Raw genomic sequence first — 14,690 nt, 5'->3', positions numbered from 1 at the left:
ATGGTATCTAGAGAAGTGAAGTTTGTTGAGTCTAAAGGGTATTATGAGGAGAAGAAATGGGAAGACCTAGAGGATCTGTCCCAAGCTCCATCAGAGAAGGCAACAACACTGAGAGTGTTGTTGGAGAGGCTAGGGATAGGATTATCCCAAGATCAGGAACCAGGAAGGACAGGACCTTCTAATCAAGCTGGAGAAGCTGGAGGAACAACCCCCCTTGATCATGAGAGGGGGAATGGATCTGAATCAGGGGAGCAGGAGCATAACCAAGAGGATTCAGATCAGTATGATCAGGAGGAGACACAGGAAGTATAGAATGATGCTCAGTCTAGTGGAGATGAGCAAGGAGAGTCTACTGGTACAGAAGAGAGTGAAGCTCAGTCAGGTGGAAATGAGCAGGGAGAACCTACTGGTTTAAGAGAGGAAGCACAAGAGAATGTTCAGGCTGAAGAACAGGTTGAGACCTTGCGGAGGAGCACAAGGATAAGGAGGGATCCTTCCAACTGGGTAAACACGAGAGTGTTCTACAATGCCCAGGCTGTGAAGCATCCCTCTTAAGCCGTGTGTTCCTTTGCTGAGTTTCCAGAAGAGCATTATGCCTTTATGGTAAGTCTAGATGAGAGCTATGTTCCGAGAAGCTATGAAGAAGCTATGGTGATTCAAGAATGGAGGGATTCAGTGAATGATGAGGCTGATGCTATGATCAGAAATGATACATGGTATGAGAGTGAGCTACCAAAAGGAAAGAGAGCAGTGTCTAGCAGATGGATCTTTAGTATCAAATACTTGCCTAATGGACAGATTGATAGGAGGAAAACTAAACTGGTAGCAAGAGGGTTCACACAGACATATGGAGAGGATTACATTGACACGTTTGCACCAGTAGCCAAGCTTCATACAATCCGGATTGTGTTGTCCATTGCAACAAACTTGGAGTGGGATTTGTGGCAGATAGATGTGAAGAATGCTTTCCTGCAAGGTGAGTTAGAAGATGAGGTATATATGCTTCCACCTCCTGGTCTTGAGCATCTAGTGAAGCCAGGAAATGTTTTGAGATTGAAGAAGGCTATATATGGGCTGAAGCAGTCTCCTAGAGCTTGGTACATAAAGCTTAGTACAACTCTCAATGGGAGAGGGTTCAGGAAGTCTGAACTAGATCATACACTCTTCACACTGGTTGGACCATCAGGGATCATAGAAATTTTTGTGTATGTGGATGATTTGATTATCACGGGGAGTGATAAGGCTGGGATTAAAGCCACCAAAGAGTTTCTCAAGTCTGTGTTTGATATTAAAGACTTGGGAGAAATGAAATATTTTTTGGGGATTGAGATATGCAGATCTAAGGAGGGTTTGTTTATGTCTCAAAGGAAGTACACTATGGATATGCTGAAGGAGACTGATGTGCTTGGAGGAAAGATAGCTAAGACACCTCTTGAGGAAGGGTATAAGGTCTTGCGTGAGGGGGAGGTTGAAGAGAACCAGTTGTTTGAGGATGCTAAGCTGTATAGGAGGATGGTTGGTAAGCTGATCTACTTGACTATCACCAGACCTGATATATGCTTTGCTGTGAATCAAGTGAGCCAGCATATGCAGGCGCCAAAGGTACATCACTGGAAGATGGTTGATAGGATACTGAGGTATTTGAGTGGCTCGCATGGATAAGGAGGTTGGATGGGTTGCAATGGCAGTACAGAAGTGGTTGGGTATTGTGATGCTGATTGGACAGGAGATCAACTACTGGGTATTGTACATTCATTGGAGGGAATCTGGTTACTTGGAAGAGTAAGAAGCAGAAGGTCATCTCCTGTTCAAGTGCTGAAGCTAAGTATAGAGCTATGTTGAAGCTTACAAATGAGTTGGTGTGGATCAAGGGTATTTTGAAGCACTTGGAGATCGAGCAGACCACACCTATGACAATGCATTGTGACAATCAAGCCGCTATCCACATTGCCTCCAATTCAGTGTTTCATGAGAGAACAAAGCACATAGAAGTGGATTGTGATAAGGTGAGGCAGCTGATTATCTTGGGAGTGATTCTGCCATGCTATACAAGAAGTGAAGATCAGCTTGCAGATGTGTTTACTAAGGCAGCGAGATTAAAGACAATGGAGTCCATACTATCAAGGCTTGGACTCATTGATCTTACTCCTAGGAGCTGAGCCCCTTAACTATGGAGTCTCCACTTTTTTTTCCTCATCAAGGTTTTATCCCAATGGGTTTTACTTGGTGAGATTTTTAATGAGGGAGGTCTTCATGGTTTCCAAGCTTGACTTGTTCTACATGGTCAAGCTTGAGGGGGAGTGTTGAGATGAAAACCAAGAAGGGAAGAGATGAAGCTTTAAAGATCAGTAGAGTGTTGAGGCTGAGACAGTAACTTTAGAGTTTTACTGTGGTAACTTTATTTTAACCACAGTAACTACTTGGGAAGTTATCTGATGTGATGAGAAGGTAACTTAGTGAAGAGAAGAGAGGAAACTCGTCCAAAGAGGATAAGGAAGGATAAGGGAGCACTTTGACAGCCTGTATGATGCTGGAAAGGAGAGGATGCTTTTACACTAGTGCAAGCATGTGAGAAAGCCCAGCCAAGTGATTCAAAAGGAGTTCCAGCCTGTCCTTTGACTACACATGCGTATACATTTCGAAAACCCTTGTTGCTCTCTCTATTTATACTTGTAAACCTCATCAGTTATTAATTAATGGAGTTTTGAGTATTCTCTCTTGTTCTTTATTCTCTTAATCTCCAAATCTCATACAAACTACACTAATCATCTCTTGATATTTATTCATCACTCTACATACACAAAAGTGTATATTATACACCACAGCAGAATAGTGTAGTTGAGAGGAAGAACTGTTGAGATGAGGTGATGAAGAGTTGATACATGGATAGAGGAAGAGATTTGGAGAAGATGATATTACGTGTATACGCACACCAATTAACCTAATGTGCACACTACCACAATCGAATGGTATGTCGATGTAGCACTTTAGGATCGAATCCACAGAGACCAACTATTACACTTTATCTTTATGGGATCAATATCAAGCTAAAACAATATGGGGGTTTAAAGATTTGAGAGTTTCGTGAGAAACAAGTAACAAGATTAATTAAAGTATTCAGATAACTAAAATGCTAGCCTAGGGTGGTTTGATCGGGTGTTAAGCAAGTGTGAGCCAAACAATTATTCAAGTTTAATTAAGAGCAAGTCTAGACCTCGGATCACTCAAGTAGAACAGTCCACTGTCGTGGTATTGCTCCCTATGCTGATCGATCTTGATACATAAACTCTCGTTTGGATCAAGATGCAACATCAAGCAATAGAGGTCAAGTCCGATATGTTCACAAAACACCCTAACATCTACTTTCGCTGGTTAGGGATGCAATGCTCATTCAAGTTATGTCTAGCAACCTATAACACTTTTGATGAATAGATTAAACCTAGAATCATGCACTAAGTGGTTAACTTGATGCAAGCCTTAAGAACAACAGTGAATGAAGACAATCGATTTATAACTTATTTATGTCAAGCTCACGGATCTAACACCCTAACACCCTAGACTAAGCAAGCTGACTACTCAGCCATAGCTACAGAGAACACAGAGATAACAGATGAAGAAACCATGCTGAATCAATAAAATAAAAGAGATAGGGTTCAGGATTCTTCTCAAGAGTGTAGAGATCCTTCTCCCTTTACAATAAGCAAATCCAACAATGGAGTTTTTGGGTCTGGTTCCTCTCTGTAAACTAGCGTAGAATAATCAGAAAAAACAGAAAAAGAAGATATCTCAAAGCCACATGCGGCTGGGAGAGAAAATAGAGAGATTAGGGCAAATCCCGAAATAGGTTGTAGTTTCCTTAAAAATCTCTGCCGCTGGAACAGTCACTCGGAACAGTCACTCGGGTTGCTCCGCTATCTGGAACAGTCATCAAGACTGTTCTGCGTGAAAATCACCAAATTGCACTGTTTGCTGCCTCTTTTGTTCCAGCTGGTCCATCTCCCATCCAATGCAACTCCAGACCTGTAATGACTTGAAAAGGACTAGGAAGACTCGATAAAGACTTAAAAACCAATTGAAAAGCATATATACAAGATGTATAAAACACCATATATCAATTCCCCCAGACTTAGATCCTTGTTTGTCCTCAAACAATGTCAAGTATCAAGAACACGGAGAAAGGTTTGAAAGTGTGGGAACTCTCCTATTCTCAGCAATATGAGATTTAAGAGTACTCAGGTTGTATGTGTGTGTGAAACCCAAATGGGTAAAGAGAGAGAGCTTGGAAGCGATTTAAGAGAAAGAAAGGTTAATGAGTGTTTGTGTGTCTAAGTGTGTAAGAGATTGGTAACAAGACTGAGAACGTGTAGAGAGATTTAGAATGAAAGACTAGAGAATTTAGAGAGATAAAGTATCATAAGATTATGAAGGAGGAAGGGAAAAACTCCCTCTCTCACTTAGTTTACAAAATCTGCTACAATGAGCTTTTATATGCATTACAACTTGTAAGAATAAACCTAAGATCTATGGCTGTGCCTTTCTAATTTGAATGGACGACCTGGATTAGTCTTGATGGTCAGATGTGGTATGTACACGAGCTGGATAGGAAAGGAGAGATGAAAGGCCAAGATCTCTTTGTTTGAAATGGATGGCTGTAAAGGCTCACATGCTTGTACAGCTTCCATAATCATGTGGAGTCAAAGATGCTTTCTTGGCAGCTTATGACAGCCTGTCTAGGACCACATACAGCTCCTCCCTTATCCTCCAACGTCCATAAGCTCAGACTTAGCTTCTCTTGCGCCCTAAGATTTCCCAACACCATTTCAGGTCAATCCGGTACACTTTCTTGTCAGTATGGACTATGGTACGGACCTCCTGTCCGTACCACGCCCTATTCTTGCACATCACCCAGACTTCCTCTTTGGTTGATCCAGACACCTTCTTAGGTCGCCCATGGCCGTACAAGACCGTACCGTCCGTACAGGTCTGTGCAGTCGCCCTAACTTTGCTCTCTTGCCCATCTTCTCCCAAACTTCTCCCAAACTTCTCCCAAACTTCTCCAAAGCCTTCTCATGATCAGTCTAAGTCTTTCCTAGACTTAACTTCTCAAGATAACTACTTCAGAACACTTCTGAAGATTGATTGAACTCTTCTGGACATCTTCTAGAGCTTGCCCTATTAATGTACAAGCTCTATCTTCCTTCAGTCCAACACTCCCCCTCAAGCTTGACTTTAGGAGATCCTAAGCCAAGCTTGGAACTCTGAAGAGTCTCCCTCATTAAAAACCTTACAAGGAAAACCCATTGGGACAAAACCTTGCAAGGGAAAAAGAGTAGAGCTCTCCAAAGCCTAGGGATTGGCCAGTGAGCTCTTGTACCTTAGAACCAGTGTGGTTGGACACAAGAAGCTCTGGATCACGGCCTAATAGGTGCAGCAACACTTCACAGCTTTGCGCACACTTCACACCTCAGCTTCACCTCTTCATGGAACCAGTTTGGGACTCCCCCTATCAACAAGCATCATAGCCTTCTTAGAAAGGCAAGGATGCGACCGGATCATCTTTAAACATCTGTGAGGCTGAGCAAGACTTCAAACTATGCTTGCCCTCTTCATAGAACTGGTTTGGATCTCCCCCTCTCAACAGACTTCACATCCACCTTAGAGAAGCTAGGAAATGACCAGGAACATCTTTATTGAGGCGCAAGCAATGGTACCTGATACATGATCCCAACGGTGCATCAGTACTTATCAAGAAACATCACACAATTCATTCAAACATTTTAAGTATCATTTCTAGACTTTGAATTGAAATGATGAATGTATTGAATTGAATTGGGTTTAGGGACACTTCCCTTTTGTTTTGGTGAGTTCCCACTCGGCCATTGCACCATCTCCATGGTCATCATCAACTTCTTGGAAAGGCAGAATGGATTCATCAGCTTCTCATCAATCACTTCACCATAGAAGCCGCTTTGATCAGTTCACCTTCACCCTTAGACTGCCTAGAATAGCTCCGGCTGATGATCCTTTGTAGGAGCCTTTGCAAAGACTTGTTACTGACCATGGATCATATGCATTAAGACTCCCCCTCAAGCTTAGAACCGAGACTAGAAGGAGCTAAGCTTGTGATGATCCTATGCATCTCCATGGTCTAATAACTATCACCTTCATGATAGCTTTCTTCTTGTGAGTTTACTCTCTTCCTTAACCAGGAACAAGGGTGTTTGAATCACCCATAGAGAGCCTCACAAGACACACTTCTCATTGCATAATGACCCATGCTACACTTCCTGTAGACTTTGGACTGGATATGTCCAATGGTATTATGCAATGGCCATCTCTCATTGCATAATCAATCACACTACACTTCCTGAAGATTATGGACTAACATGTCCTAGTGATGATATGCAATGGCACTAGACCTTTGTCTCTACATTCTTGGCTGTTGGCAAGTTACATGTATCACACTCTTTGTGTACCTAACACCACCACAACTCAATGCAAGATCAGATCATCCCATTGGGATCAAACCAAGGTCATCCATCCTGTTTGATCACCAATGCCACAACAATATATAATACTTAAAACAAGCCAGACAATCAAGGCAAGAACAAGCAGATTTCAATCTCTAGAATGACAATGCAAGCTCTAAACAATACATTGACATTCTAGGTTCATATAATTTTTTTTTTTTTTAAGTTCTCTAAATGCAATGCAAGCTTACATCAGTACATTTGCAATTTAGGCTCATTTTTTAAATGCATCAATACATGAATGCACACAATCTTAAAGCATTGGCTATATGAATGCAACAGGTTGAATCCATGAGTAATATTCAAGCTATGCACAACAGTTTCAATCAAAACAAATGATGCAAGCAACTTAGACAATTTTTAATTGATGCAAGACAATCAATGATGGGATTCAACATAAGCAATAACATCAGAAAACAATAGGATTGAACTTAGACAGTATGGGACATGCTTATGTATGCAAACAGCTTATCCATCATGACTAAATGATTCATTTCATTCTAGGCAACAAGGGTAAATCAATCCATGCTTATGCTTACTAGATTCAAGTAGCTTAGACATACTTCTAAATGCTATAAGATATCAAGGATGGATTTAACTATGGCATAGCAACAATCTGAACTGGATTGAATCAAGGCAACATGAAACAAGCTTATGTGAATGCAAAGAAACCTTTCAAACATGATGCATGCAGCAGAGACATTCTACTCAATTCTACAACACATTCATGATGATTCAGGCTTTGGCAACACACAAAGCACTGTAATAAACAAGATATGAGATTTTAGGACACTAGACATTACTTAATGTCAACAAGACAATGCAGCATCAAAACATTTTCATTGCAATTAGCCTAGACATTCTACTAGGAGCTACAACTATTAATGGAACTCTAGATAGGGAAATCACAGAGCATAATTAAGGGATAGACCTATCAAGACATATTAAAATAGATGAGACTAGGTTTACTCCCTTGTTTAAGATGATGAGAAGTGGTCCTTAAAGTCGCCACTAGAATCCTCACTTCTTCTTCTTCTCTTATTGCAATCACCCTTCTGAATTTGCCACCATGATGGAATGCTTGTGGAAGTTCCAGCTACTTCTTCAATCACCTCACACTAGAAGCCGCCTTGATAGAGTAGCCTTCTTCTTCACACAGCCAAGAGTGCTCTGTCTTAGTTTGAGCACTCTCTTGAATAAACACGCCACTGCCTAGACCCGGTTGGCTTCTTCTTCAGTTACTTGCAATGGTAAGGAGAAGAACACCAGTGAGCTTAAGTGAGTTTTACAACCATCTGTGCTTCACCCTTCTTGTAACAACTCTCCATTGCACACACAATGGGCACCATTCTTTCTCTTTCAACTCGGTTTTAATGATGAACTAAGAACACCTCTTCTGAACCTGAAACATCACTCAAACTCCAGAAAAGATAAGACACAATTGCATTGGGATCAATCCTTGACTTCATCAAGTTTGATCACCAATGTCTCAAGCTTTATTACACTAAATAGAATCAAGACAATGTCATATTCTTATCTATGCAAGCAATCATTCTCTAAATACAAAGCTCGACCTTATCAGATTCAAGTCAAAGTATTTAGGCAATTTTAACAACTCCTTAATATGCCACTTAAACTTTAATCTAAATGCAATAATACAATGGATCAACAAGACAGTATGCATTAACCTTAATCAGTTTCTACCTCATGAAAGTAAAGCATGATTAGATAATATAATCTATCATCTTAGCAAGACACTTCAGTTTAAAGCCGCATTAAGCATTCTAACTATTTTCAATAGTATTGAGATCAATCCTTGATTAACATCAAGTTTGATGGGCACAAGGCATTATCAAGTTCTAATCTTTGCATGCTAACTCTCTAAGCACCAGCAAGATCATAGCAGATTCAATACAAGCTACTTAGGCAATTTTAAAGCTCCTTTACTCAGCAATTTAGACATGAATCTAATGCTTCAATATTAGGCAGCAACAAGTCATAATGCCTTAACCTTGATCAGTTTCTAATTCATGAAAGCAAGCTGGATAAGACAATACAATCTATCATCCTAACAAGTCATTTCATTTTAGAACTGGGATTAAGCATTTTAAACAACCTCAATCATCAAACAAGCCTCTTTAAGCATCCTGGGTCAGATTCTAAAACATTTTCATTTAGCAATCTTAAAAATATCCTCAGGTTTTCAATCACATCACCACATCACAACCTGTTCATAAACTCAAGCTTTATTCAAGAGAAAGAGATTTCCTTATAGCCAAGGAACTAGTGTTAGTTCCTTGAAACTCCTTAGTACATGGGAAGATCCGAGCTGTTAGTGTCAACTCCAACATCTCCTTCTTTCATGGACCTTTCTCTTGAACCCACCATGCCTAAGACACCTCCTCTCTTCATTTTTGAGTCGCCATACCAGGTACAAGTTGAAAGCTTTCACCTTTCTTCTTGGACAGTGATGTTGTTTCCATATCCGGTCGGTGATGTAATATTTATAAATGATGTAAAGGGGTGGAGATTTTCGTATTAATAGTCAAGAATAAACAAGCTCGGTCAATTACAAGAACTAAAGATGCTCGTCTAAACAGTTCGTCTAAACAAGTATCTTTCTATTTTATGGTCTGAGGTCGTCTGGGCCGAGTTCGTCTAGTGGTCGAGGTCGTCTGAGACTTTGTCTGTGATGAAGAGGCGATGCTCTCCTTTTCTGTACTTTCTGTACTTTTCTGAACCTCCTTTCAATGAGTCTGCCGTCTTCTATTTATAGTGACGTACGTTTTGTCTTCTAGCGAAATCACCAATTGTTGCTTAATGGGCCGGACCTGATTTTGGGCTTAGCACTTAATGGGTTTGTGCTAAGCCCATCTCCAACAATTGTCCCCCCCACAGTTCGCCAAGTGTTGAATCTTGGTGAATTCTTCTAGAATCTTCTGTCTGAGAAAATCAGGGCAGGCTCAGGAATTGTCGAGAAATAGGGCAACACGTTTTTTTTTCTCTCCTATATAAGTGATGGATGGATCTCTTATTTTTTTTAAAAAAACTTGTCTCCCATTTGGAAGCAAAGGTAAAGATTTTGCTCTCTCTTTTTATTGTTTTGGTGTGGTCCTTGTTCTCTTTGTTTATTATTTTTATATATTTTTTTTGTTTCCTACTTGCCGACACTCTTTCTTGTCTCCCCTTTCCCTTCTTTTTTTTTTTTATTTTCGGTGGAAGAAGCTGAATGTCTGTGATGTGTGGGAGAAAGAGAGGCTGAGTTTTTTTTTAAAAAAGAAAAGGTCCGAGCTCGTCTTATTACTCTTCTCCTCCCTTCTTTTTTTTTTTTTACGGTTGACAGTGTTGAGCTCGCGGTCTGTGATGTGGGAGAAGAGACCGAGCTCGATTTGGAGGAGGAGCTGAGCTCGCGGTCTGTGGGAGAAGAGACCGAGCTCGATTTGGTCGTGAAGGGTGAGCCGAGCTTGCGGTCTGTGGGAGAAGAGACCGAGAGATTTGGTCGTGAAGGGAGAGCCGAGCTTGCGGTCTGTGGGAGAAGAGACCGAGCTCGATTTGGTCGTGAGGGGTGAGCTGAGCTTGCGGTCTGTGGGAGAAGAGACCGAGAGATTTGGTCGTGAAGGGTGAGCTGAGCTTTGTCTTGTGGTCGGCTTGTCTTTTGTTCAAGCTTGTCTCTCTACCGGTTTGTTTATTTGGTGAAGGTTCGTCGATGGTGGCTGAAGTCGTCACTGGTGAAAGTTTGTCGACGGTGTCTTCGAGGTCGGCTCTTGGTGTTGCGAGCTCGTCGACCTTGGCTCCGAGCTCGCCGGTGAAGGTCCCGAGTTCATCGACGGTAGCTCCGAGCTCGCCGGTGGAGATCCCGAGCTCGTCGACGGTAGCTCCGAGCTTGCCGGTGGAGATCTCGAGCACATTTCCTGATATCCCGAGCTCGTCGATGTTTGCTCCGAGGTCGGCTCCTGGTGTTGTGAGCTTATCGTTGGTGGCTCTGCGGTCAGCTTCCGGTGTTGTGAGCTCGTCGATTGCAGTGCCGAGCTTGATTTCATCTGTTGTATCAGATCCTTTGTCAGTGAAAGAATGTGGTCGAGATGTGGAGGGTACGAGCTTGTCGCTTGCTATGCCGAGCTCCACGGAGCCGTGTCGTGATGAAGTGGGGTTCAGTTCGTTGGATGGGGAGTTTGCTCGTGAGCAGCTATCTTTGATGGTTCGTAAGATGGAGCTTGTTGATGGTCGCAAGTCGTGGTCGGAGATTGCTGAATCTGTTATTTTTGCTGAGGTAGGTACTCTAACGGGAAGCAAAGCAGAAGATAGGGTAAGTGCGAGTTTGATCGAGGAAGGGACCGATTTTCTTTTTGATGAGCACGGGACGAATTTGGTGACGGAGCCTGGTGTTGGAGGGTCGAGACCATCTTTGAAAACGCCTCCTGTTGTCTTGAGTTCGTCATCTTTGGTGAAGAAGACTATGTTGGAAACTATCCAGGAACATGAGCAGATGCAGTTGGCAAACTCCTTTCTAGCGAGAGAGTCGTCGTCGGAAACTACAAGTTCCTCTGACGGTAGTTCGTACTCGAGTTCTCATAGTGAGGAATCTGCGGATGGTGCTGATGTTGCTAATGAATCTGATAACGTTGTTGGAGATGATGGACGAGATGATGACGTTGAAAACGTTGATGTTGAAAATGATGGTGTTTTGGGAGGCGCCGGTGATGAGCAGAATGGGACCGGTGACGTTGATGTTGATGAGGAAAGTGAGCAAGACGAGTTTGCTAGTGACGGTGATCGTGCCGCTGTTGGCGATGATGACGTGGGTGACCGAGATGGTGTAGATAGACGTAGTAATTTTAGTGATGAGCATGATGATTTTAGTGATGAGCAAAGCGGTGTTAGTGGTAGTCTAGAGATCATTGTTGTAGCTGATGGGAGGGATGATGCCGACGGAAGTAGTGATCGTCGAGCCGATGTTACTGATATTTTGAGAAAAATAAAACAAGAAAGCTTGGCTGCTTCCCTTGCTGGTTCGCTCGATGCCTTTGGTGATCCTTGTGATTATGTGAAGAAAAAGGTCAGGAAGGCGAGGGAAAGGCCTAGGAGTTTCATAGGTCCTCTTGTTAGTCATCCGGATCCATCGGAGTCATTTCCTTCTATTGTTAGTGAGGACATAGTTAAGTGGATCTTAGCCAACTGTTGCCGTAATGGAGTCATAGAAGCGCGTATCCCTGGCGAAGATGAACGCCCGTGGACGGTTCCGGATGGGTGGCTTTGTGTTTATGACTTCTGGTTCACCAAGTATCATTTGTGGTTTCCCCTCTCGAGGTTGCTGCTGGCGTATTGTGATGAACATCTTATTGCACTCGCTCAACTTACTCCTGCTGCTATCCGAAACATAGTTGCAGCTTTGTTCACAGCCGCGGATATTGGTGTTCACATGAGCCTATGCTTGTTTGAACGTATCGCGCATATTACTCGGTGTGATAAAACGGACGAGGCTTTTTACGTGTCAATGAAGGCTGGCTGTGGTGTTGTTGGGGAGAGGAAGAGAAAAACGTTATGTTGGATTAAGAAGTTTTTTTATGTTCGAATTGCGCCTTCGTCGGTCCCTGATGTTTCTGATATGAGTGTCCCTTTTAGGAGTAGTTGGAATCCTTACAATGGTAGTTTAACTCTTATTGGTGTGTTCTTGTTTGACATTCTTATTGATTGTTGTCTTGTTTTGCAGGTCGTCATTTAGTTGGTGTTCCTCTTGCTCCTGGTGATAGTGAGTGCGTGGAATACTTCAAGGAGACGAAGGCTCGGGATTGGACTGTGGTGAGGCGGTCGGAGGTTTGGCGGCGCATCCCGTTTATTGACTCAGGTTCAAAATATGCGTTTTTTTTAATGCCTTTGATTGTTAAGATCTTGGTTTAGATGTTTACTGATTTTGTGTGGTTTTGTTGGTTTCTTTTTTTTTTTAAATGTAGCTTGTTGGAGAAAGATGGATTTGAGCGAGATTCCGAGTTTGGTTGACTGTTTTGCTGGGGGTAGTGACGATGCCCCTGTTGTGGAGTCTGGTCAGTGTACCGCCGGTGTGGAGCCTTCGGCACCTGCTCGTAGTATTGTTGTGGGTCTTACTAGTACGACAGTTCCTGTCCCGTCCGCTGGTGTTTCTGGAAAGGAAGTTGTTGCTGCGGGAGGCGAGAAGGTTGTGAAGAAGAGAGTTGCCGCTGGTCATTCGCCAAAAAACGTGCCCCCTTCGAAATCTCGCAAAGTTGTGAGCTCTGATGTTGAGCCGTCTTTGGTGGTTGAGTCGCCTGCTGCGGAGAAGGCTGCCTTTGAATCGTTTGAACATTCGTTCAATGGTTTGTCCTCGGGATGTGGTGATCTTTTTAAGTTGTTTCAATCGCCTGGTGACGTTGATGGTTTGCCTTTTGACCACGGCAGGCGCGGTGAGTGGTATCAGGAGTTCGCTCGTCACTTGGCTGTTGTAAGATAATTGTTTCTCTCTTCAAAGTTTTTTTTTTTTTTTTTTTTTTAAAAAAAATGGTTTATGGTTTTGAACTAAAGGATATATATATTTTTTGTGCTGTTTTGTGCAGGCTACAAAATTTGCGAACAAATTGGTGGTTAATCAGGATGAAGAGCTTGAAGAGGTGAAGGCGGAGCTTGAAAAAACAAAGGCTGAGCTTGCTTCTATTGAGGACAAGGCTGATAGTTCTGAGGAAATAGCGGCTCTGCGCGGTAAGTATGAGGCTGAGAAGAAAGTGTCCTCAGATGCATTGGAAGAAGTTCAAAGACTCACTGCAAAAATAGCTCTGGAAACTGGACGAGTGAAGAAGCGTCAAGCGGCCGACTTGGAGCGTTTTAAGAAGGAAAAAGAGGTGGCGGGCAGGAGGTATCGCAGGGCAGTAACGAGACATGATGATGTGCTTCCTACTTTTAATTCTCGTATGGAAAAGGTGCGGAGGTATGTGGAAAATCAGAAGGTTGTTCGCACATCTATGTATGGAGTGAATCAGATTGTGGGAGTGCTTATGCTGCCAAGACTTGGAAGAAAGAGGCAATAATTATTCCTGATGGTAAGGTTAGGCATCTTGAGAATGAATTGGTCCGGAGGAAGGAGAAGGCAAACTTGGTTGTTCGTGTTGAGTTTGAACCCAAGGAACTGGCTGATATCCCTTCCTTTGATTTTACTCGTCCACTTTCTCCTGTTCATATGACTCTGACTGCGGGGGTTGAAGATGCTGCTAAGGCAAGAGGGAAGGAGGAAAATCGTCGTCGTGAGGAAGCAAGTCGTCGTCGTGTGGCTGAGCGTGCTGGTGCTGTGTCTTCGGATGTGAGGCGTGAGGGTCAAGTTCCTTCCCGCCCGTAGTTTAGTTCGTGTGATCGTCAAGGCCCTGCGTGGCTGCTGCTATCTTTTATTTTGCTGCTTTTTTTTTTTTAGACTTTGGTTGTTATGATTTGATCATTTTGATCTCTTTCGGATATGGATGGTGGTCTTCTTGTTGGTTTGGTTGTTATGATGGATCATGTTGGACTTCTTTTATATGATGCTTGAATTCTTCATGTTTGTTTTTAGTCTTCTTTGCCCGGCTTTAAATCGTTGAGATGTTGTAGGGCTGGTGTTTTGAGAACGGATCTCTATATATTTTTTTTTTATTTTGCAAATTTGATTGAAGTGTGAGCGCGGAGCTGCAACACTGAGAACGGATCTCGTATTTTTATTTTGCAAATTTGATTAAGTGTGAGCGCGGAGCTGCAGCACAGAGAACGGATCTCGTATTTCTATTTTGTAAGTGTGAGCGCGGAGCTGCAGCACTTAAGAACAGATCTCATATTTTTATTTTGCAAATAAATTGAGTGTGAGCGCGGGCTGCAGCACTGAGAATGGATCTCGTATTTTTATTTTGCAAATAAATTGAGTGTGAGCGCGGGCTGCAGCACTGAGAACGGATCTCGTATTTTTATTTTGCAAATAAATTAAGTGTGAGCGCGGGGCTGCAGCACTAAGAACGGATCTCGTATTTTTTGTGAGTGATGGTCGTATCCTGATATTTGTTAAAAATATATAATTTTTTAATAGAACTAGCTGAGCCTCGTGAGAGGTTGCCTACGTACCCCACAAGCGGGGATCAAGCCGACCGTAGTTCACCTTTACGAGGAAAATAAATGCTTGAATTGAAAAAGGGGGGA

The 14,690-nt window shown here is 42.5% G+C and overlaps 1 protein-coding gene across 1 annotated transcript; it reads left to right on the top strand.

The window, feature by feature from the left end:
- The first annotated feature begins 8,886 nt into the window (after nucleotides 1-8,886).
- LOC106351415 (meiosis-specific protein ASY2-like) lies at nucleotides 8,887-14,058 on the top strand. The gene is made up of 4 exons (XM_048758737.1): nucleotides 8,887-12,175; nucleotides 12,241-12,375; nucleotides 12,482-12,984; nucleotides 13,097-14,058. Exons 1-4 carry the CDS (start codon nucleotides 10,237-10,239, stop codon nucleotides 13,562-13,564), a joined length of 3,045 nt encoding a protein of 1,014 aa, XP_048614694.1. The 5' UTR covers nucleotides 8,887-10,236; the 3' UTR covers nucleotides 13,565-14,058.
- The last annotated feature ends 632 nt before the right edge of the window (nucleotides 14,059-14,690 follow it).

Source organism: Brassica napus, chromosome C5, assembly GCF_020379485.1.
Source record: "Brassica napus cultivar Da-Ae chromosome C5, Da-Ae, whole genome shotgun sequence".
Taxonomy (NCBI): Eukaryota; Viridiplantae; Streptophyta; class Magnoliopsida; order Brassicales; family Brassicaceae; genus Brassica; species Brassica napus.
Note: the sequence above shows the minus strand (reverse complement) of the source record. Positions and strands in the feature narration are given on the sequence as shown.